This window comes from Hyalella azteca, unplaced genomic scaffold (assembly GCF_000764305.2).
Source record: "Hyalella azteca isolate HAZT.00-mixed unplaced genomic scaffold, Hazt_2.0.2 contig4402, whole genome shotgun sequence".
Taxonomy (NCBI): Eukaryota; Metazoa; Arthropoda; class Malacostraca; order Amphipoda; family Hyalellidae; genus Hyalella; species Hyalella azteca.
Window position 1 is genome coordinate 30,417 of NW_025934619.1, and position 22,771 is coordinate 53,187.

At 37.4% G+C, this 22,771-nt stretch overlaps 3 protein-coding genes across 3 annotated transcripts; all 3 read right to left on the reverse strand.

Annotated features, from left to right (window-relative positions):
- Positions 1-10,035: 10,035 nt before the first annotated feature.
- LOC108664835 lies at positions 10,036-14,120 on the reverse strand. The gene is made up of 6 exons (XM_018151528.2): positions 13,245-14,120; positions 12,836-12,958; positions 11,985-12,060; positions 11,035-11,939; positions 10,435-10,545; positions 10,036-10,238 (listed from the first exon to the last, which is right to left on the reverse strand). The coding sequence occupies exons 1-6, from the start codon at positions 14,092-14,094 to the stop codon at positions 10,060-10,062; spliced, it is 2,244 nt and encodes a 747-aa protein (XP_018007017.2). The 5' UTR covers positions 14,095-14,120; the 3' UTR covers positions 10,036-10,059.
- Positions 14,121-15,161: 1,041 nt separating this feature from the next.
- On the reverse strand, positions 15,162-17,055 carry LOC108664836 (oplophorus-luciferin 2-monooxygenase non-catalytic subunit). Its single transcript, XM_018151530.2, has 3 exons — positions 16,146-17,055; positions 15,691-15,813; positions 15,162-15,437 (listed from the first exon to the last, which is right to left on the reverse strand). The coding sequence occupies exons 1-3, from the start codon at positions 17,041-17,043 to the stop codon at positions 15,298-15,300; spliced, it is 1,161 nt and encodes a 386-aa protein (XP_018007019.2). The 5' UTR covers positions 17,044-17,055; the 3' UTR covers positions 15,162-15,297.
- A 3,961-nt stretch (positions 17,056-21,016) lies between these two features.
- Positions 21,017-22,273, reverse strand: LOC125177719. Its single transcript, XM_047880001.1, has 2 exons — positions 21,440-22,273; positions 21,017-21,074 (listed from the first exon to the last, which is right to left on the reverse strand). Exons 1-2 carry the CDS (start codon positions 22,150-22,152, stop codon positions 21,017-21,019), a joined length of 771 nt encoding a protein of 256 aa, XP_047735957.1. The 5' UTR covers positions 22,153-22,273.
- Positions 22,274-22,771: the final 498 nt, after the last annotated feature.

Genomic DNA, 22,771 nt, shown 5'->3' on the forward strand with positions numbered 1-22,771 from the left:
CAAATTAATACCCAACGTGTGCCTGAATCCCGAGATTAAAATAGGATTAATAGCAAGGTGAGATAAGAAATGAAATTTGATTAATTTCTTTTATAAATTGAAAACTTATTCTGCAATTCAATTACAATTTATTCTCAATAACGTCCATTTTCCTACGCAGTTGAATGAATTTGAGGATCGCTCGAAGTTCAAACTCCTGTACATTTGAGTATCACTCGTCTTGTACAAAGATTTCTTTCATGAAAATGATCCCTGACGAAATTCTTCCTAATTGAACATATTTCAATCCGGATGTTGTAATAAATCAATTTTGTACATAGTCAATCTTTAATCTGTGTTATGACCTTTTTCTGAATTACCTCTATGTTTGAGTGCTCCCACAAACGACTATAATGATTTAGTTCACAAATTATTGTACAGGATAATAAAACTAACTTATAACTGAGGTTGTTGAAGTAAAATGTATTTATTTGTTGTTAGTTTCACGGCGGGGCCGCTAAAAATTTTGTCGCAAACTGAGTCTGGAAACGAAATCAAGTTTAACATGCATAATGTTGCTTCCACTCATATCGCATGATTGGTTAAAACATTACAAATGGTACATTGTGAGGAAGAGTTGAAGTACTGAAAATTTGCGATTTCATATCATGAAATAAAATTACCTCATATATGTAACATCGACAAGTAACGTTGAGGAAAATGAAATGGTTGTGAAGGAATGGGCTAGGTCGAGCTTGTATATGTCAGGCGTGTTAAAGTACAATCAAGATTCACGGAACCTTAGCCTAAATCGCTTCATATCAATGCATATGAGATGACAGAAACAAACTACTTTGTTTTCATGACAATAACTTCATCAAGTGGACTCCTGAGCTTGTCATTTCGTTGGGTAATATAGACTTTCACTTCTTATTTTTCATCATATTTCACTTCAAAGACTTTCACTTCTTAGTTTTCCTAATATTTTAGCTCATTAATTAGCCTGAACTGTTGTTATAAATAAACCGAACGCAATATTTTATCCATGGTTAAACTACAACAATTTCCTTATCAACAAATGTTCAATTATGTAAGACAGCTCCCGAGTGAACTTGGCGATGTTAATGTCTTGAAAATTCTACAGATGAGACGTGACGTCTGAGACCCTGAAGAAAGTTACTGGATGACTCGCCTCAGCTGCTTCGGGTCCACGTAAGGCTCGGGAATGACTACGTCGATTCCTGAAGGCTCTTTTGAGACCGTGGCCTGTAGGGTACATACGAAATTAAGGTGGATCCTATCAATACTGAAATATTTATTACTCAAAACTTTTAGGTTATCAAGTTTCGAACTCTAATTTTTTTGTAAAAAATAAAATCATAGTGTGTGATTGTGATGCCGGGTCGCCAGAGCTGATAAATTATTTTGAACTCTAATTTTTGTAAAAAAAATAAAAATCATATTGTGTGATTGTGGTGTCGTGCAGCAGGAGCTGATACTACATTTGTAAATCATTTCTTGGCCGAGGTTTGAGCTTCAAGAATGGGCAAAAAGTTGGAGTATTTACTGCATACGCGTTAATAATCTGATTACTCGACGCAGTGCAGTAGGATTCCTTACGTAGATGGACATAGAAATTTACTCGAACTTTCTTCTATGAGTTCTATCTGATGCAATTTATAATTGACAGATTTTTAAATTCATTACTGCATCAGGGAAAGTAGATACAAAAGTCTTGAATGCACTAAATCATGGCTTTATTCTAATATAATTTCTTGCTTTTCGTTGCTTTTCGAAAAGAAATCTTCCGTTTCCCATTCCGAAATCTTCTGTTTTCAGAACGGTACCTAATAAATTACCCTAGTCCTGTGTGAACAAATGTCATGATTAAACTAATTCTTCCTAAAAACAAATGCGATGATTAAACTAATTCTTCCTAAAAACAAATGCGATGATTAAACTAATTCTTCCTGAATACAAATGCGATNTGAGTTTGAGGCATGCATTAACGTGAGTTTGAGGCATGCATTAACGTGAGTTTGAGGCATGCATTAACGTGAGTTTGAGGCATGCATTAACGTGAGTTTGAGGCATGCATTAATGTGAGTTTGAAGCATGCAGTGACGTGAATTTGAGGCATGCATTAACGTGAGTTTGAGCCATGCATTAAAGTTTGAGACATGCAGTAACGTGATTTTGAGGCATATATTAACGTGAGTGTAAGGCATTCATCAATCAGTGACACAGAAGCCACTTACCTCAGTTATTTCTTCTTCTTCGAGCGGTGGCAGCTTGGCAGCTACGGCGACACCGACCAGCACGGCAAGGAACACGGTCACCTGATGATAGCATATCATTGCGTTAATGGCGAAGCAGTGATATAAAGACTTAGAAAAACGCTCATCAAATTGAGGAATAATTATACCTTTGGTCATTGAGTCGATGCTATGAAAATAAAGACGTACAATAATATGGATAAGTTTAGTTAAACGCGGCTGGTAATGAGGAGAGCGGACTTATAAAAAGTCACTTATTAATTTGTGCAGTTGAGTAATTTTACCTTTCTGCAGGTCCAGGCTAAATGGCCAGACAAAGTGATACATATTCCGCACAGTAAGGCATATCATTATAGGAAGATTGTTTGTCACAATTTAACTGTAATTTTTGCACGGTTTTTTTAAATGTGATGTCTTCAGCGATGTACATGAACAAACGACGCTCGAACAAACGTCAGTAAACGTGATATTAGCGGTTTGTTTTTTCCAAATATTGCCATAACTGCAATTAATTTAATTGCAACACTAAACTGTCGCGTGCGCTCTAAGCGTAACACTTTACTGTCAGCGTCATAAAATGAGCATTTTTCATTTAGATGCGTGTTAAGCCCAATATTTGTCAATTGGGTGCGTATTAACTCCCACTAATAGATTGTGTGATTTATAAATTCCGTATTTGTTAGTTGGGTGTGCCTGAAAGGGGGTCACCAAAATAGCGTATCGAGATCAGCCCAAGGGCCTAGTAGTCCTCCTAGACCGCAATAAACAAAGTTCGGCATTACATCATGCGCGGCAGCCGTACTTAGGCAGGCATCGTGCTCACTCAAACGTGCTGTGCCAACCGCCCGCCAGTGAAAGTGAAGTGAAGTGAAGTCCTCGGTCGTTGGGCGGCGCTGCGGCGGCATGGAGGTTGACCCTCAAAACTGCATGGTGCAACATTCCCTTCAGTATACTATAGGCAAATATTGAGCCCTGCGTCGACGCTACGTTGGTAGGAATTTCAAAGAAAAAATTTTAATGTGATCAACTCCGCTGTGCTGTCAAATGTTCACGATTCTGGTCTGGATAGCAAAACTGGGGCGAATTCATTGGTGGTTCCACCATTTAATTGATATCATCGGAGTTTCCGTCGATATCAGTTAAATTGATTGTAATACAAATAGTTTCTATAAATGGATGGCGCAGTGTATGGTGAGGCCATAATGCAAACGCAGCTATTTTCTCCCGTATGGACTTGAGGACTCACGAATAAATATTTGTTGATAAGGTTTTAATTTGGTCGTGTTTTGTGAGCTATACATAAACGGGAAATTGCAATTGCATTCGTGATCAGTTTAAGGAAAAAGAATGTATGCTGCCAATAGTCACGATATTTGAATCGTGTTAAGCATGCGAGAATGAATAAATGCGAGTTATTTCGATTAATAGCTTTAAGTTAGCTAGTTTGATATTTGTTTCTGACTTGGTTCATTCGTTCGTCTTCGGATAACACCTTCAGAACAATCCAAGCCTTCAAAAAATTAACGAATACGATAAAAACAAGCTCGTCGAAACGCTTTTTGAACATTCATAATTAGTTAGTTTTGGGCCCTCATTTTTCAAACAAAAAAGTTTGCGCCAATTTGAATGATAGATTACGACATTTATGCTAACCTCTTAGCGATGCAATCAACTCGTTACGCTAAATTATGCAGAAATTGTTCTTCAATAAATATTATATCGACAAAATTTCAAGGCTACAAGGGGTTTAGTGGCCGATGAATTATGTCTAAGAGCAATGAAGAACAAAGAAAAATAAACAATAAATTTAAAAATGAATAAAAAATCTCAGTTCGACGCGTACCCCCGGACAAAATCTTGAGACGAGCCTCGCTTTATGCACGAGTTTCCGCAGAAGTGGCCAGACTTTCACAGCAGGGATTCGTCGATAGTAGCGACACAGACGAGATAAATGAGCAAATTTGCCTTAAAGAACTTTTTAAAGAAAGTTGCGATGCATATGTGAAAGTTATGTTGGAGAATTGCGTGATATGTTCAAAGAATTTTGAAGCTTTCAATCGGATTTCCACCATCTATTTTTTCATGCTCCTTTTAGTAATTTATTATAAACATTATATTATTATTATAAATGTGCGTTGCGTTTTAACGGTTGGACCGAGGTAGAAATTTGAACTAAAAAAACAATGGTACACTGACCACCTCAGCTGGCATGTAATAATTCTTACAAGTTTCAAATAGAAGCTGCATTGATGTTATAAAGGGCGTCCTACAACAATGTCTTTTTTACGGAGAAATATACTGTTCAATTTCCTCTTGACGGCAACTTCAGTTATAAGCATGAAGCTATGAATATCATTGACGACGGTTAATGCATCCGAAATTTGCGTGCCAATCAAGTTTATTTATGCATAGACAAATAACGGTTACGTTCAGTTGATTTTGCATGACACTATATTTCTTTTATGATCTTTTATAAAGGTGGACACTAAAGGAGGAGTGACGTTCGAAGCAAATACATTTCTGTAAGAAAATTTTCAGATTCGCATTCCATGACAATTGGTAAATTATCTTTGATAAATTTCCAGGCCTCGTTAGTTGAACAGAATAGACTAAATTATCTAACATATCTCTTCAGTAAGCAAAATATCGCTGCGAGTTACACTATTGATACTAATGCAAAATTGCACACACTTGGAGCCGCAATATCTTACATTGATACATTCTCCCGAAGCTTCAGTCTCTCTTGAGGTCATCTCTTTTAAGCGCCTGGGAACTACGCAATCTTTTCCTTGCATGGCTCTAGTGGTGGAAATGCTGCACGGTTGGCTGCCCCATTTAAGGAAGAGATATCAGCTTTGCTGAGTATTTAGACTCGTAATTCATTTCTAGTTCTTCACGTGAGCGAAGTTTATGTGAATATGAGAGTGTTCGAATGAGAAATACATTCAAAATACGCATCTTTCATCAATTCAAACATTTTACACCTTTCAATTCGTAGAATAATTGAACAAAATGTCGTTTATCTCCAGCATGTATCATTAATGATATAAATGAAGCAACATCAGGTATAATAATTTTGATATTTTTTAAAGGGCAGTACATTCATTTAGTTCTATACGAGAATATTTTCCGCCTATTCCTATCGTATATTATTGAATTTTGCTTAAATGATTTGTGCCTTATTTCCTAGACCGCATGAGCATGAACTGCTGCATTCGTTGCGCTGAGTCGTGCATCGCTCGATGAAAGTTAGCATTGTTTAACCAAACCTAACTAATCAAGGCAACCTAATCTGCATAAAAAGGCCACACAAAAACCTCCTTGAAGCCTTCTGATATCAATGGTGAGCGTTCACAATTGAGGCGCTGACATTTAACACTCAGGATAAAATCAAATGCCAAAGGCCCCGATCGTCAAGTGTGTCAATTGATTGGGAAGTTCAAAGGTGGTGAGGCAGAGCAGTAATTTCGTCATCGTAAATCAACAGGTCAATAGCTATTAATAGAAAAAATCGATTACATGCGACGAAATTTAAGACATTTAGAGCTTCTTAGAAATTAAACGCGGCTCAAATTCGTAATAGAAAAATCAATTTCGTGAACATGTTGATGGATATGAGATAATGGCTATCTTGATCGTAAACCCTATTATGATCTTTAGTTCGGAGTTTTTTATTGACCAAATTTTTAAGACAGAAACAAAAGATTGAAGGCGGTGGCCGATCATTTGGCGTTATCGCAATTATTTTGGATGAATCTTGCTGAGGTAAGCTCCTAACCTTCATATTTAATTCAGGTGATTATAATCGATGATTGGAAAGTGGTGACAGCTGAACACAGCTCGTGCCCTTTGCCTTGCAGGACCTTTTAGTACGATTTAATGAAGCTTAGCTCTTCTTCGGTCGACAATGCCAGTTTTTTTCTTCTAATAATCTATGGTGAAAGAAGTTGAGATGTTGGTGAAATGGTGACATGAGCGCTAGGCTTGGGCAATTTTTTTCAAGTAACAAGCTTTTCATTGTAATTTTTCCTCAGATAATATTGTCTAAAATTATTCCAAATAATACAGTGGACATATCACTTCCCATAGTAATGTTTGAGGAGAACGGGAATCTTCTCATAAATAAATGAAAAAAAAAACAGAAGTAGTAAACTAAAGCTTGCAGTTGTTCAGGAATGAACTATCGGGTTCACCGATACCGAAATTCGGGTTTCGCACTCACCCTATGGCACTAACTAACTAGACCGTAGCTCGACCTTCACTTGTTCGCGCGTCAACCCGCATGAAAGTGAACGTAGTCTCCAGGCAACCACAAACGGCACAATTGCTCTCTTGTCATGAAGACCAACGTAATCGCAGTCGTCATGCCTTCGCAGCCCACTTTCATAACCCAGTTCACAATTGTAGGCTTTTCGTGGCCAATAAATTGTGTCATTCTCAGCGTTATATAGGCGTGCGTCTGTGAAATGTGAAGATGGCGTCGACTTTCAGCACACATCGACGCATAATACTATATAAATTGCAGAAGCCCTGTGGATGAAGCTAATGTAAACAGGCAATTCAAAATTAATCTAGAAAACGCAACTTATTTCGTATTGGACATTCATTTATTTAATGGTTCATTCTCAAAATCGCAATTTTCTTGCCTGTTTCTATTTGAAGGGTCATTATTTTTAACGTCGACGATCAACTAGTTATCACCTGAGTCAGTAGATAACTAGTTTAATCAGAGATAGTTTAATACTCATTTGATGATAAATAATAATGATGGCTCGTTAAAAAGTGGAATTTTTATGTTGAGTTATTTACTAACAACAAATTTACAAAATAATCATTAATAATAAGTTAGACATAAGTTGTAAGAAATAATAAGCATTGTTAGTAAAACAATTCTATTTTAAGAATGAATTGGGATGTCAGGAGTTGAAACAGACCAACCTCGAACCTTGTAACAAACGCGTTTCTTTCCTTCCTAAACTTTAGACTTCCCACGAATGAAGCAGCAAGATTACTTATCGCTAATATAAAACGTATTTCTCTGGGTAGTGGGTAAGCTTTAGTTACATCATTTTACATGCATATCTCATCATCAAAACAGGACAACAGATTATTCAGTTCACAGAAGGCTCAAGATAGCCGGGAAATAACAGGTGTTGCAATAAGTAACATGACGAACATCGCGTTACATATATTCGTCTGAGACAATTACCATAACGAAATACATCGATGATCAAAGGGAGCCGTAGCGCTGCTGGGCCATGGTTCACGTGTTTTTCACTTCCCGTGTTACCATTCTATTATCTTGTCCTTCAAGTGGCCTTATAAAACCAATATTTGGTTGCTATTGTTCTTAACATTAATATTTCTAAATTTTCCCACGGATTCATTTACTGTACTCTGCATTCCGGGGTCCACATTACAATATAATAAGATGGCCTGTGTTACGAGGAAGTAGATTATATTACATTTATTTAAGATTGAGGATTGTTTGAGTTATGTTAACTAAACCACTCATACTCGTAATTTGATTACGGTTTTTTATTTGATTAAATAAGCGATGCATAAGAGATATGTCATACCTTAAAAAATCTAACGGACATGTTATCAAAATGCTACAGGATTTCTAAGAACAAATCATCAAAATTGACAGAGAGCTATATTGCCTGGTTGTTATGAACTCCTGCTCTTCTTCACAAAGCGCACGCTCATCTATCTCAACATCAGAAATAGAAACATACGTGACGTCACGCTCGGAAAATGAACTCACCTTCATGTTAGCAAATTAGGACGTCAAGAGATCGCTTCACAAGAAAATATATCGTATCGTATGCACTAGCGTAGCGGAAGTTCGACAGAGAATGACGCAAGAGAGAGCGGAACATTCTTCTTATACCCCGAGCTAGCAGGCCCGACCGAGCCTACCTTACTACGGGTTGGCGGTCTTCGCTCTTTGCACCGTCTGGTTGTAGCTGGCAGGTTTCAAAACGATGCTTACTTTTCGGTATCCATGATACATTTTCACGATTTGCGTTCAGTCCAACCATGGATTAGTTGTCTCAGTATTCCAAGTACAGTATACGTTTTTTGATAATTATAAAAATTTATTAAGAGGATTTGAGTTTTGGCATCTGAGTGCTAGTTATACGAATAAGTTTCCTTACCAGTCACGCGAATGCTCCCAATTAGCAGGATTAAAACTAAGTTCATGTTATATACGAGTTTTGATGAAATACCGGTTGTTATCCAATGTCTCGAGGACGTAATGACCAATCGAGCGAGAATTATTATAATTAATTTGAACGAATATCTCCGGCGGGAAAATGAATTTAAAAATTTCATAGAGCAAGAAGTTCAAGGGGGAAAATCAGATCCTAGTCTATGGTGCCAGCGGGAGTGATGGCCAACTCGTAACTTGGGTTCCATGGCTGAACGGATTGACCTTTTCCCTTAGATTTAACCTCGCACGCGGCTAAAGTATAGGTCAATGTGCGGTATTTATATCTCATTTGATTAGAACACGCCATATATTAGAGTTGTGTCGAGCCTTGAGCTGATGACCTTATGGTTCCACAACCATCATTAACGTGTAACCTGGTAGCAGGCAGAGACAAAAACGTCAAAGCTAGTAGAAAAAGGCAATAAACAAATAAAATTGTTTTCTTAGCTGTGTCAATTCTTACTATAAGGCCTCAATCAATCACGTTTTTATGTGATGTGGTGGTGATTGGCGACACGAATTGGTAGGATTCTTCGAAAGAAAGCCTTATCCGTGTCACACGAATGTCTGATGAGTGCAATTTAGACAAGGATTAAACGCTAGATTGTGTTCGCTGTCGACGATAATAGAAGTTAGTAGTAACTGTCCTTTATGGAATAGAATAGAAATGTCGGCACTGAAGAAATAGGCCCATTGCCTGTTATGTATTTGTCAAAGTTGGTTTGGACAATTTTTAGTATGTTTGAAGCCTGTTGTCGTAAATATCTAGGGGATAATCACGATACTTAGCTTTAAGGATAATACCTAGGCCAGAAAATTTATAATTAATGGGAAAATAGTGAGGCATTGCGAAACTGGGGGGAAGGTACTGGCACAAAAATTAAAATTTGATTAATTATTAATAAATGGAGGGATTATCAATCAGCAAGCATTTCATTTGATAAATTCGTACAAGGATTTTTCAATAGAGAATGTATTTTTAGCGCATTTTCTCATTTATGGAAAAAATGCACTATTGTGCTCGCCATGTCCGTCCGTCCGTCTGTCTGTCTGTCTGTCTGTCCGTCTGTCCGTGACCTCAAGTTTTCGTCGACGAAAAAATGCGCTCTCTGTCACTCACTGCAGTGAGTACTGAGTTATATTTTTTAGCTTTGTGGGGAGTGCATGATATGACCAGCTCTTTGTGCAGAGTTGGACTAATTAATTTGCTCCGCTCTATGTGTAGAGTTGGACTGATTCACATGCCAATTTTCTTAGCGGTGCCAATTAGGCCAACTCTTTGTGCAAAGTTGGCCTAATTCATCTGCTCCGCTCTTTACGTGGAGTCAGACTAATTCGCCTGGTCAGCGTTTGTGCAGAATTGGACCAATTTACCTTCTCAGTGTTTGTGCAGAGTTGGCCTAATTCGCCTGCTCAGCACTTTGTGCAGAGTTGGACTATTTCATCTGCTCAGCTTTTTGTGCAGAGTTGGACTAATTCATCTGCTCAGCTTTTCGTATTAAGAAGAACTAATTCATAACCTATAGGTTGAAATCACGTTGCAAAGGTTAAGGAAAACTTCAGTTCAAATGATAATGTGTTTTTCAGTTATTCGCGCTGTGCATTGCACAGATGGTACGGTGGGCAGTCTGCGTACATTTCTGGCTTTAGATCAACGAAAAGCGTGACGCCGTCCAAACAGGTCGTCGTGGGCGCTAGTTTAGCGACATATTCTGCATCTCTGACAATCCAGGCTACTTCGCAGCCACACAGCAGCGGGTTATCTGGCACAAAATAATGGTTTCAAAGAATTATTTATTAAAATTTGAAATATGCAATATGTTCATTTTGAGATCTTTTTATTTTCCCGGTATTCGTTCAATCTGCATGTTAATGGGATATTTCACTAATTAGTGTAGGTGAAGAGTGATTAATGATTGAGCTGAACTATTCAATTCGTAAAAACTTAATTTAAATTACAAGTCAGGTCGATGGATCCGTCTCCAAGTGCCGAGAAAGTGGGCTTCCAGACGTCTTCTTCAAGACAGTCGAGTAGATTGTGTCGCAGATCCAGTTTACCATTCGCAACAACCTCTGCGGTATAGAAACATTATGAATATAATCATGCAGTTCATTTCTCAAGGTTGGTGTTGCTAATTTATAATTCCAAAAATTTGCCGCTATTTTAATTGCAAATGATGAGTTAGACAAAAATGTTTTAAATGAACTCTGTTTTCATTTTTCCCTCAAGTAACTTTGATGGAAATTTAACAGCCACTGAAGAAATTCAGTAGGCTAGCGATTTCTTTGAGCACCAATAAGACAAGCACCAATATAAGCAATGCGCGTTGCGGTTTGAACGAAAGATTAAACTTGGTTGCATTTTAAATAAACGTCGGCTTGGCGACTTTCATAATCTCTGCAACACAAATTCTATATCCGTAACACAAATTCCATATCAATCGAAAAAGAATGTTAGCTACAATAAGAGAAGGTCCGTATGTTATTTGACCAAAAATATTTCAAGTTTTCATTATGTGCCATTTTTCCGCAATCGTGGGGATGTTGAATATAAATACTTACGGTTGATGAAGAGCCTATGTACTGTAGTTATTTGGTTGTTTGAAAAATCCACAGTTTCCAAAACTGACATAGTGCCGGTGTCGATCACTTCACTTTGTAGTTCCGTTAAACTATTAGAAGAAAAGTCCAAAGATTTCAATTGCGAGAGACCGTCGAACATGCTGACGCTATCTTCGGTGATCAGAGGGATATCGATGAGACTTACGTTGCTCATATGCAGGGAAACTAGAGTAGGAATTTGGCTAACCATTAGTTTGTCGAAAAGAATCTTGGGATTGTTGGACAAATAGAAGTGCTTCAAAGATGCCGAGGTGAGCTGTGGAATCTCTGTTGATTCGTCAAGATCAAGTGCATTAGATTGCAAATTCAGTGTTTCAAGAACCTTGAAAGAAGCAAGCACTTCAAATCCAAATGAATTGATTTTGTTTGAACTTAGATCCAAACTTATCAAGGTTTCTTCGGACTTAGTGAATGCATCGTCTTCGACAGTAGTTATTTTAGTGCCATGTATCTCCACGTCCACAAAACTGATTGGACTGAAAATTTCTGGGGTTAAAGTTTGTAAGGAGCAACTAGAGCATCCACTGTGATCAATAGTTAGTTTGTTGAATTTATAAAAGGGAAATTGAGCCCTCTTAAAAGCCAGTGCCAGTTCATCATGGTTTTTGACAGCGGAACAGTCAGCATTGAGAAGCATATCAGTGGTTTCTGTGCACACGCATGGCAAGAATTCTGTATCTAGCGGGCAAGGATAATTCTTGGTCTCTGTGTTGCCATTAGCGTTTCTGAAGACTGAGACACAGTGAAGAAAAAGCAACAAAAATTTCCATTTACTGCTATCCATCTTGACGATGCTGAGTTGTTCCCACAGCGACGATGGGTGCAATGAAGCGCTCTCTCCCTGATTGTTTGTTTAACCTCTTTGCTTGGAGCACAAGGTGGTTTCTCACGAGCTCTCATGCTGGCCGATAGTAACGGGGCTGTTCACCAGCCACGCGATCTCACAGCCACACAGGATTGGATTAACTGTAATGGAGTTGGTTATAACTCCAGTAAATATATTGAAACTAATGCACTTTATATAAAGAAGACATGGGTATGAATCCTGCTCTCTTCAGGTTCAAGTGGCGCACTCAACTTGGTTACTTTATTTTCGGAATTTTTTGGACTGTGACCGCCGTGAGGCGGGGCTGTTGACCAGCCACGCAATCTCACAGCCACACAGGATTGGATTAACTGTAATGAGGTTGGTTATAACGCCGGTAAATATCTTGAAACTAATGCACTTTATATAAAGAAGAAATAGATAACTTTAACTGAATAGATGGGGCTAAATGGTGGGGCATAGAACAAACCTTTCAGCTTAATAGCGATCGGGGGTTATGATTAATCGAATAAGGTTACCATAACAATATGCAGTGAACGGCGCCAGACAGTCAATAAAAATGTCGCCATTACTCATCTATTTAATGAAAATGATGTTGTAATGTAATGTATTACATCATTATATAATACAAATGCGAGAAATACAAGAAAATACAGAGGAATGCGCTTACGTGATCTACATTCTAGAGGTAAAATTTTTTATCTCTCGATCGTACGTGTTGTGATTTTAAAATAATGTAATCTTAACTAAATCAATCTGTTCACAATAAAATTAAATTACATCACTACAGAGCAGAAATTTTTATAAACGGAATATTGTAAAATTACGTGAAATTTATTATCATTCATTGTTTCATACGTGCACTTCTTTCTTACCTATATGTATGCGATGGTAGTAATTGTGTGTTAAACTTACCGGATAAATCGATGGAGTTCTCTTGAGGAAGTTCAGCGAAAACGTTCTCCCAGATTTCTTGATCCATGCGAGCAATTGAGTTGTGTGACATGTTCAAGGTTGAGGTGACATCACTAGAGAAGCCTGTTAGGGTAAATTGTTCATAAGTAAATTTTCTCTAGAAATAGGCCCAGAAAACGTTCTAGCTTGCAAGTTTCTCTTGAAAAAACACAGCTGAACAGAATCAATTTTAAGCGCATAATGGCTATTTTTCTCAAACTTTTAATTTAAGAACATCCAGTATATATCCGCCCATTATAGCCTTAATTCAATTGGTAGATTTGAGTCGAGTCGGCATTGTGAGATTAAAAGTAAATGCAAAATAAGAAACTATCGTACCTCTGAAGACTTTTTTAATTCTAATACGAACCTGTAATGAAGTAAGGGTGCAGAATACTGATGTCGTTGTGAGATAAATCTACATTGATGAAAGTCTTCGCGTCAGACACGATGGAAAAAGACTCAATCTCGGTAATGGCGTTGACTCCGAAGTCCAAGACTGCAATGTCTTGCAGTCCTGAAAACATGCTTATGGGAAACAAATCAAAAAGAGGAACTTCAGGGATCTTGCTATTCCTCAAGTACAATTTTTGAATAAGAGGGCAGTTTGTGACAAGTCCAGGAGAAATATCAAGCTTGTCCTGAGATGACAATCGTAAGGTACTCAACGTCGGAGAGATGATTTCAGGAATTGGATGGTCTGCATTGAAGTGATTGTTCGCGAGATTGAGAGATGTAAGGGCTGTAAAATCTCCCAAAGACTCAAATGGGAAGGAGTAAATTTGGTTGGCATGAAAGTCCAAAACTCTCAACAAGTCATGTGAAGCACTTAATGCATTTTCTTCAACAACCTCTATTTTAGTTCCTGTAATTGTTACATGTTCAAAGCTCACACTCCCGAATGTATCGGCAAGCAAGGTTGTCAGGGAACAAGATTCACATGAAGTATGATCGATCGTCAACGATTTAAATTCGAGGAAAGGAAAATCTGCCGTGAAAGCTTTATTCAACTCCTGAATATTCGTGGCATCAGAACAGTCCATGAAGAGGTTGAAATCTTGATCGAAGGTGCAGACGCAAGGCATGATGTCTGCATCAACGGGGCACGGCCATTCTTTAGTTTGAGCTCCATCGCTTGTAACCAATAATTGTCGACCAAACACAAAGTGAATTGAGATGCAAACAACACTCAGGCGCCACACCACTGATGCCCTCATCATGGCAAATGCTCCACACAAGAAAGAGGCTTTTATAAAAATGTTTCCTTACTTTGAGAACATTATTGCCGGTTCTTAGTTGGCCTTGGAGGGCAGCAGATGCTGGTTTCCCTGGGCAACGCATCAAACAAGTCAGCGACGATTGTTGTAGATAATGTTTTACAGAAACAACCTCACATGGTTCTTGAGAGATAACACTTGTTCTGTCTGAATGCGTCTACTTGAACAAGATGGAAGGGAATAATTTTTTCTGATGGTTAATTTCTCTGTGATATTTTATTGTTGCCACTCTGATTTTTCAACGTAGAAGCTGTGTTGAACTGAGCTTGCTCAAATAAATTAATTTTCTATCACAATTGGGAAATTGGACACTGAATAACAACTTTGATCTTCCTTATTGAATTCGTCATAGGCGTGAAGGCCGTCTAGCTAAATAGCTTACTCATAGTCATTAAATATTTTATGATTGCTTGACTCATTTATCTTGTTTCAACTGCCATTGTTGCAATAAAACACAATTTTTTTTTCTCCTCATATAAAGCGCGAATGATGAATGCATCGAAAGAACGAATTTATATTTTTTACTACCGTAATCAAAAGTAAAATATCCTTAGCATGAGCACTTCAAACGGTATCAACTTTTACGTTTTCAAGTATTCTATTGCGGTAGTCGTTTCGTCTAAAAAATATGAAATGAACGAAATAAAATATGAGAAGCAGAAGAAAGTCAATAAAAACAAAAACGATTTATTCATGCATTTATTTATTTTGCGACATTTCAATAGTAGGTATCGTAAAATTTTTTTCACGAGTATAACGGTTCTATGACCGACGCATCTTAATAGCTCTCATTTCGTAGTCATTCGACAGTAAACACTGTGTGTGTGATGTGTACGTATATTAATGACACTATTGAACCTTTGATAAATACTACTCTAGAGTATTGATTACTCACTTCTCGGTTATTGCGTAAGTTGGAAATCCATTCAAATTTTATACAAACATTCAATTCCATATTTGGTATATTTTTCCATATTTAAACCGTGGGGAACAATAAAACAAAATTTCAATCCTGCTTTGAAGCAAGGTATGTATTGAAAGACAACCTCATTTCTTACAAAGCTATTGAGTTGGACCGATATAAAATTTCGCATGTAATTAACAATGAATATTATTCCAGCAATACATCAAAACATTGTGAATTCATTAGCAGTCGACAAAAGCGGCCGGTGGAAGGTTTTTGACGACCTGGACGCCGTCTTCACACAGCGTCGTTTCCGTGAGGGACTTTTTCGAGGAGCTGTTCACCAGCCACGCGATCTCACAGCCACACAGGATTGGGTTCTCTGGAAATGTGCATTCATTTTAATGTATTAGGTAAGTAGGAAGAAACTTCTATTTTGGATTTGTTTTAACGTGCGTAATTGTTTTGAGATACATATATCCGCACATGTAAAGGAACTTGCGCTACGAGTCTTTTAATGTTCTTGAAATGACCAAGTTTGATTTGAAAACCCATTGAAAGATTAAAACATTATTGGCGCGAAATTCATAAATTCTGGTAGAAGCTCAAGTTCTGATTAGAAGAAAGTTACTTACGCGAAAGGTCAACGGAATTTTCTACTGGAAGTTCTTCAAAAATCGCAGCCCAGACTTTCTCGTCCAGGAAACTGATTTTGTTGTCTGCCATGAGGAGCGTGTTGCCGGTAGCAGACGAGAACCCTGAGAGTTAAGAACTTCATATTAATTTTGAGCCTGAATGTATAATTAATTATTAATTGCATTACACAGGGCATAAGACAACAAAATGAAGTGGCACTTGGTGACGTTCACACCATATGATTCAGTGATTATAAGTTAGATATAATCTAATAATTTAAATTCTCCAAAGATTCAAGTTTTGTGAAACTATATGGAGAACAATGAGGAATAGGAGCATTGCCATTAATGAAGAGACTTAATCCATGTAAACTACGTTAAGATACGAGTATATTCATGAAATTTTACTATTTTGACTCAGAATAACTTTAAACCTTGAAGTTGATGAAACGAACCTGTAACAAAAGTCGGATGCACAATGCTGATGTCATTGTGGGAGAAGTCCACTTTGGTGAGCGTATCAGTTTCAGAAACAATGGAGTTTGTCTGTATTTCCGTGATGGCGTTGCCAGCGAAGTCGATGGTATGGACGTTGGTTAGTCCGTTGAACATGCTTATGGGACTTGTATCGAAGAGGGGCACGCTTGGAATCTTTCCGTTTCTGAGAGACACTATGCGAATCTCTGGACAGTTTGTGACGAGGTCGGGAGTAATGACGAGTTCGTCATTGGTAGACAGATTCAGCTCCGTAAGTGTAGCAGAGACGATGCCAGGGATTGGGGTGTCGGCGTTGAATTTATTACCGTTAAGGCGAAGTTGCGTGAGAACTTTGAAGTCTCCCAATGATTCAAAAGGGAAGGCACTTATTTTATTTGAACTTAGCCTCAGATTCTTTAATGTTTCGTGGGAGGCGCTGAACGCTTGTTCTTCGACGGTCTGAAGATTTGTTCCAGTGATTGTGATGGTTTGGAAGCCAACACCTCCAAAGACATCAGCTGGAAGGGTGTTGAGGTTGCAGTCAGTGCATCCTGCGTGGTCAATCGTCAATGAAACAAAATTAACGAAGGGAAAGTCAGCCGTAAAAATTGTGGTCAATTCACCTGACGTCTTGACCAGAGAACATTCCATGAAAAGATTGAAATCATCATCGGTAGTACAAACGCAAGGGGCAATATCCGCGTCCACTGGGCATGGCCACTCTCTCGTCTGTATGCCATCTCGGAGCGCCGTATTCCGACCGGCAACAAGCGCGGCCAAAATGAAAGAAATACTCAATTTTAGAATTCCTGACGCCCCAATCATCTTGCCTGGTTTATTGCTGCCAAAGTGGAAGGACTCGTCTGGTTTTCTCATTTATAGTCGGAAAGTGCGTGGGAAATTTGCAGCAGATGTTGAAAATTCAGGTGGAAAATTTCCCATAGAGAACCAGTTTGTCAAGGTCTAGGCTTGTGTCCGCGCAAAACGCAGTGCACATTTTTATTGATTCGCTTTGTGCATTCAAAAAAACTTATTCACGAGTATCTTTTTAGTTATAAGACATAGGCTTATGTAATTTCGTCAATAGGAAGATAATGAACGACAAGAAAATTATTTTCAAATTATTGATGCGGTTATAATTACGTCAATCTCCTATGTCGCTTATGATCGGAGGAAAAAGAAAAAAATACGTAGTTTAATGTTTTCAACATTAGTCTTCAATTTTTACTGTGATCCCCCGATCATAGTAGTTATATTTAGTTATTATCATCTCCGTTCTATTTGTGGATACAAGGTCAGTGAGTTGAACTCTGCTCTGTAACCATGGGGTCTTGTCTCGCGCAATCTGCTCACTCTGATAAGGAAGCATGGCGATTTATTTGATGGCTAAGACATGGAAAATTTATATATTTGCATCAGTATTTCTCAATTCCTTATCATTATATTGATATCGGTAGATAATGATTATCTACCGATATCAATATATTGATATCGGTAGTATTGATATCGGTAGAGGAATCCGTTATCTGTAAAATTATTCCAATATCAATCAAAAGAATTACAAATAAACCAAAGTTCTTTGACGGATTTTGCATTGGTACATTCGTTATGTATGAAGTATTTCTGAATGTGTGCTTATTTGAATTTTTAGTTTTAAAGCGCAATGTATCTAGAGAAAGTATGAATCAACAGATGCTATTGTGTGTGCATAATATCAAAACAAATTAACGAAGTAGTCCACTAACGCGCCATCAACAGAATAGAGTTGCTTTAAATTATTTTCTTTCCTAATTTATTATTGTTAGCCATCGAAATTTTCTATACGTTTAAAAAACGGTGATATTCCATGATAAACTTAAAAATGAGCACATTGCCCTCCCTTCCTGGTATAGAATTGATATCTTGATTTGACTTTTTGCAGTATTTCTTATGATGAGAAAAAGAGTAAATAATCCAGCATCTTACTTAATAATTGATAAGAAACCGGCTGACAGAACGACCATGGGCCTATGGGCCTATTTCTTCAACGCCGACACTTCTATTCTATACCTAAACCTTTTAAACTTAACGGTTTCTGGTGTCTTTACTCCTCTCATTCCTCTCTAACACTCAAAATGTTTCTATAACAGACAACTTAAAACAGACACAATTCGTAGGCAAATTCTCACATATACAATTGGTAGTCAACTAGATACAGACGCCAATGGTAGAAAACTTGCCACAAGACAAAAGTTGACGTTTCTTACATCCAATTGGCTTCACATGTTCACGCAAAATACCAAAAAAGTATGGCTAAAAATTTTTGTTTAATTTATTTAATTTTTTTTGAAGATTCACGTATCATCGATACATTTCCACTTATAATCGTCTATCCTAACATAACATAACATAACATAACATAACATAACATAACATAACATAACATAACATAACATAACATAACATAACATAACATAACATAACATAACATGGCCTGATGTGGCCTGTCGCCGATTCTTGAACTTTTCGTGACTTGTTCACAGAAGATCTAAAATAGTGTCATTTGACCGGATCTTTTCAAGACTGACGATAGTTTGAAATAGCTACTAGACTTCCAGTACCGGGTTCGATATGGTGCTAGGCATTTCAAGTCTGAACATATATTTTTCCATAGCTTTATCTAGTCTGTTCTTGAAAGCATTTGTTCAATCCATACCACATAATCGTAGTATTAAGTCATTCATCGTTTATTGCGGAATACGTAGAACTTCTCACTCTTGACATCATTACTGCCCGAAGGCTGGCTCGGCGGGAACGCGTAAGACTGACAGCTCTAGGTAATTTGTACCCCATTTGATAATTTACATTACATTGTTAGTATAATATAATAATAATATTATTTATTTATTAATAATTATGTTAGTTTGGCGAACAAAATTGAAGAAACAACTGATGGTTTAACTAATTTCTTGTCGCGTATACGTGTTCTCTTTATTTTAATTCATCAAATGGACGCATCAGAGCAGGTTTAGTTTAGCTTTTAAAATCGACATTCGCTGTCACTCGCCCCTCTCACCGAATAAGCTGTGAGTGAAAAAACTTCTTCAAAGCCTGATTCGAATGAATTTAATTTATTTTTAGGCCTCAAACGAGACAAGTCGAGCGATTGATCAGCTAAAAAAAAAAAAGAAGATCGCTACTTCCATTTTTTCCGTTATCGGACCAGACCTGTGATAAACAGCGAGGTTTCGTCACGTCTTGTATACATCATGATAACTTCTTGTGGTCAGGCACCGCCATTGAAGAGCTCAGGCCTATGTAGGCCTATAGACCATGAGACTTTTCTAATCCACTTGTTACCTGAAGCGGGCTAAAGATTTTCTGTTTTAGTTTTTGAACAGGCATTTCTCAAGGATTATATGGAATAATTATCGTTGACTTCACAATAATTTCCTAATTGAAAATCACTCATCCAACCTAAACCGAAACGGAGCTTTGTATATCCATCTATTTACATGTTATATAAAAAAAATATATTTTGAACGATAGTGCGGCCTCGTAACGTATTTTTGAAGGAATATAGCGTAACGTTGTATCTTGTGACGTTATTGTGCTGGAATATAACGTAACGTTGCATCTTGTGACGTTTTTATGAGGGAATATAACGTAACGTTGCATCTTGTGACGTTTTTTGTAAGGAAATATAACGTAAAGTTGTATCTTGAGACGTTTTTGTGAGGGAATATAACGTAACGTTGTATATTGAGACGTTTTTGTGTGCGAATATAACGTAACGTTGTATCAGTCTCTTATACACATCTAGATGTGTATAAGAGACAGAAAAGAATGNTTAAAATCATCTCATCTTATTTAAAATCATCTCATCTTATTTAAAATCCTCTCATCTTATTTAAAATCATCTCATCTTATTTAAAATCATCTCATCTTATTTAAAATCCTCTCATCTTATTTAAAATCATCTCATTTTATTTAAAATCATCTCATTTTAATTAAAATCCTCTCATCTTATTCAAAATCATCTCATTTTAATTAAAATCATCTCATCTTATTCAAAATCATCTCATTTTAATTAAAATCATCTCATCTTATTCAAAGTCATCTCATTTTAATTATAATCATCTCATCTTATTTAAAATCCTCTCATCTTATTTAAAATCATCTCATTTTAATTAAAATCCTCTCATCTTATTTAAAATCAATATTGTGCGCGGGATCATTCAGGCGATTGATTGACAAAGCGATCACAACTCAATGCTAAACACGACTGGAAAATTTCACAAAAAAATTTTAATCGTGATTCGCCCAAAATCCTAAGAGTTTACTTAACGAATTGACCATCACATTGTAGGAGCTGGTAACACCTGCATGTACTTATTTTCTTCTTTTTTCCAACAAAATTAATGAACATAAATTTTCTACAATTCGAAAATGTAATAATTTGTACTTGTTACATACGGTACTAACAAAATTGACTATGATAGTGAGTTTATTTATATGTTGACTGTGATTTACTTGTCATGCAAACTATATGGTGAAAAGACATGGATTTAAAACGAAAAATTAAAAGTAGATCTTTTATTTTGAAAGCTTACATTATATACATAAATATTGTACGAAATTTGTCTGTCATTTGAATACAATATTACTGACGTCACATCATATTATACGGATATTATTCTTGATTTTCGATACCCATTGATTCAGCGCAGGTAGCTGATGCTGCACCATCTTCCCCGGCTGCGGGGGCTTGCAACGCGCGCTGGTCATCAAGTTTTATCACAGGTAGCTGGTACTCGCACCATCTCCCTCTTGCAGCGCGTGCTGGTCATCAAGTTTTACTGACGTCACATCATATTATACGGATATTATTCTTGATTTTCGATACCCATTGATTNGGGCAAGACGAACTGCACGTAAAAAAGAACGCAATATTTTAGCTTCGTTGTGTCAATGTTTTGAAACCGTAGGGAAATTAACCCTGGAAAATAGTTCTTCTTAACCTAAGGCTAGATTTATGATGTTCCTAGTGTGATAACCATGTAGTACGTTTCAAATAATGACTGATTTAAAAAAAAGGACTTCAAAGTATTGATTAAATTACCAAAGATTTTTGAAATATATTTTCAAATAATATCATCAAAAGTACATACGAGTAGAACAAAATCATTCTCCGTAGAATAGGCTTCCAGGATATGACTGACAAACACTAATAATATTTATAACAAAAACCTGTAAAGCATATCGAATTATACGAGAGCGTGCGTATACTCACTTGTTTTCCATCCACCGCACTATGCATGAGTGGCAGAAGAGATGCTTGCAGCTGGAAAACATGACGAAATTCTCTTCTTCTGTAATGTTGATATCCAAACACACGGGACAAGCTTTGTCTTCTTCAGATTGTGGGAGTATATCCTGCAGGGAGCGTTTGTCCAGAAGCGGGGACCACAGTTCGTGGTGAGTGTTGCCGAGGATGACTCCAGCCTTGACGACGTTATCGTACATCGAGAAAAGACTCCGGATAATTTCACTGAGTCTAGATTCACGATTTAGGCCTGTTCGCTTCAGGGATATGGAGTCTTCAATTTCACAGACCATCCCTCGAACGGAGGCCTCCATCCTGTTGAAGTAGTCGACAAAGTCGACGTTGTTGTGTTGTCCGTATTTGGTAGGAGAAATACAGTCGATGATGCTTATAATTTCAGAGAATAGAATGTCTACAGTTGTAGGTGTCATATCTTCTTTAACATTAAGATCTGCCCAGACTGCAGAGTCAAGAAAAATAGGAGTTAGAACAAGCACGAGTTCTTCAAAAAGTAAATGCGATGGCTGCTGCAGCGCTCTCAAGTGGAGGGAACAAATGTCGTTCAGTATTTCCATTTCCCAATCAGAAAAATTATGCTCCAAGTTGTCTGAGTTCCAAACCAGAGTTTGTTCACCTTCAGTGGATGAAATTAGGGAGTGAACATCATGTCTGTTTGCCATGTCGGTAACGGTAAAAGGTAGCAGCCAAAGGAACACTAGGAGGAAGAGCTTCTTCTATGTTGAAGAAATATTTAGTAATCGAATTATTGCAGCGATTATTTTGACTTGCTTTAAATTTCAGCTTTAAACTAACGAAACTGATGCGTGTTCTAAACTAACACACCGGGCAAGCGTTAACGATGAAAGAGCAGCATTTACTATGAGCACGTTGTCGTTGTGCAGCACTGGAACAAACTGACTGCCTTCTCGCCGCGGGTGCCCATTTTATACCCCACCAGGTACGTGCTTAACAAAGAGATCGTCACAAAAGATAAAGGTCACCTAATGATCCGGCTTCTCGTGTTACACTCAGGGATCCTTCTGACCGGCGCAGATGATCTCATTATTTACTGATAGAAATTCCGAGCCTTGTTTGCGGCCGACATCTGAAAGAATGCGTAAACCGAGGAAAAGAAAGTATGAAGATAAGGCGTTGATTGCGTTCTTGTTTATAAAGGCAAATAACGAGATAATTCGTAAATTGCGTTCTCATATATTAACAACTGACGAGATAACTCGGAGATTGCTTTCCTACTTGTTATCAATACTCAGTACTTGCTAAACTCGTAAAATCCACTCC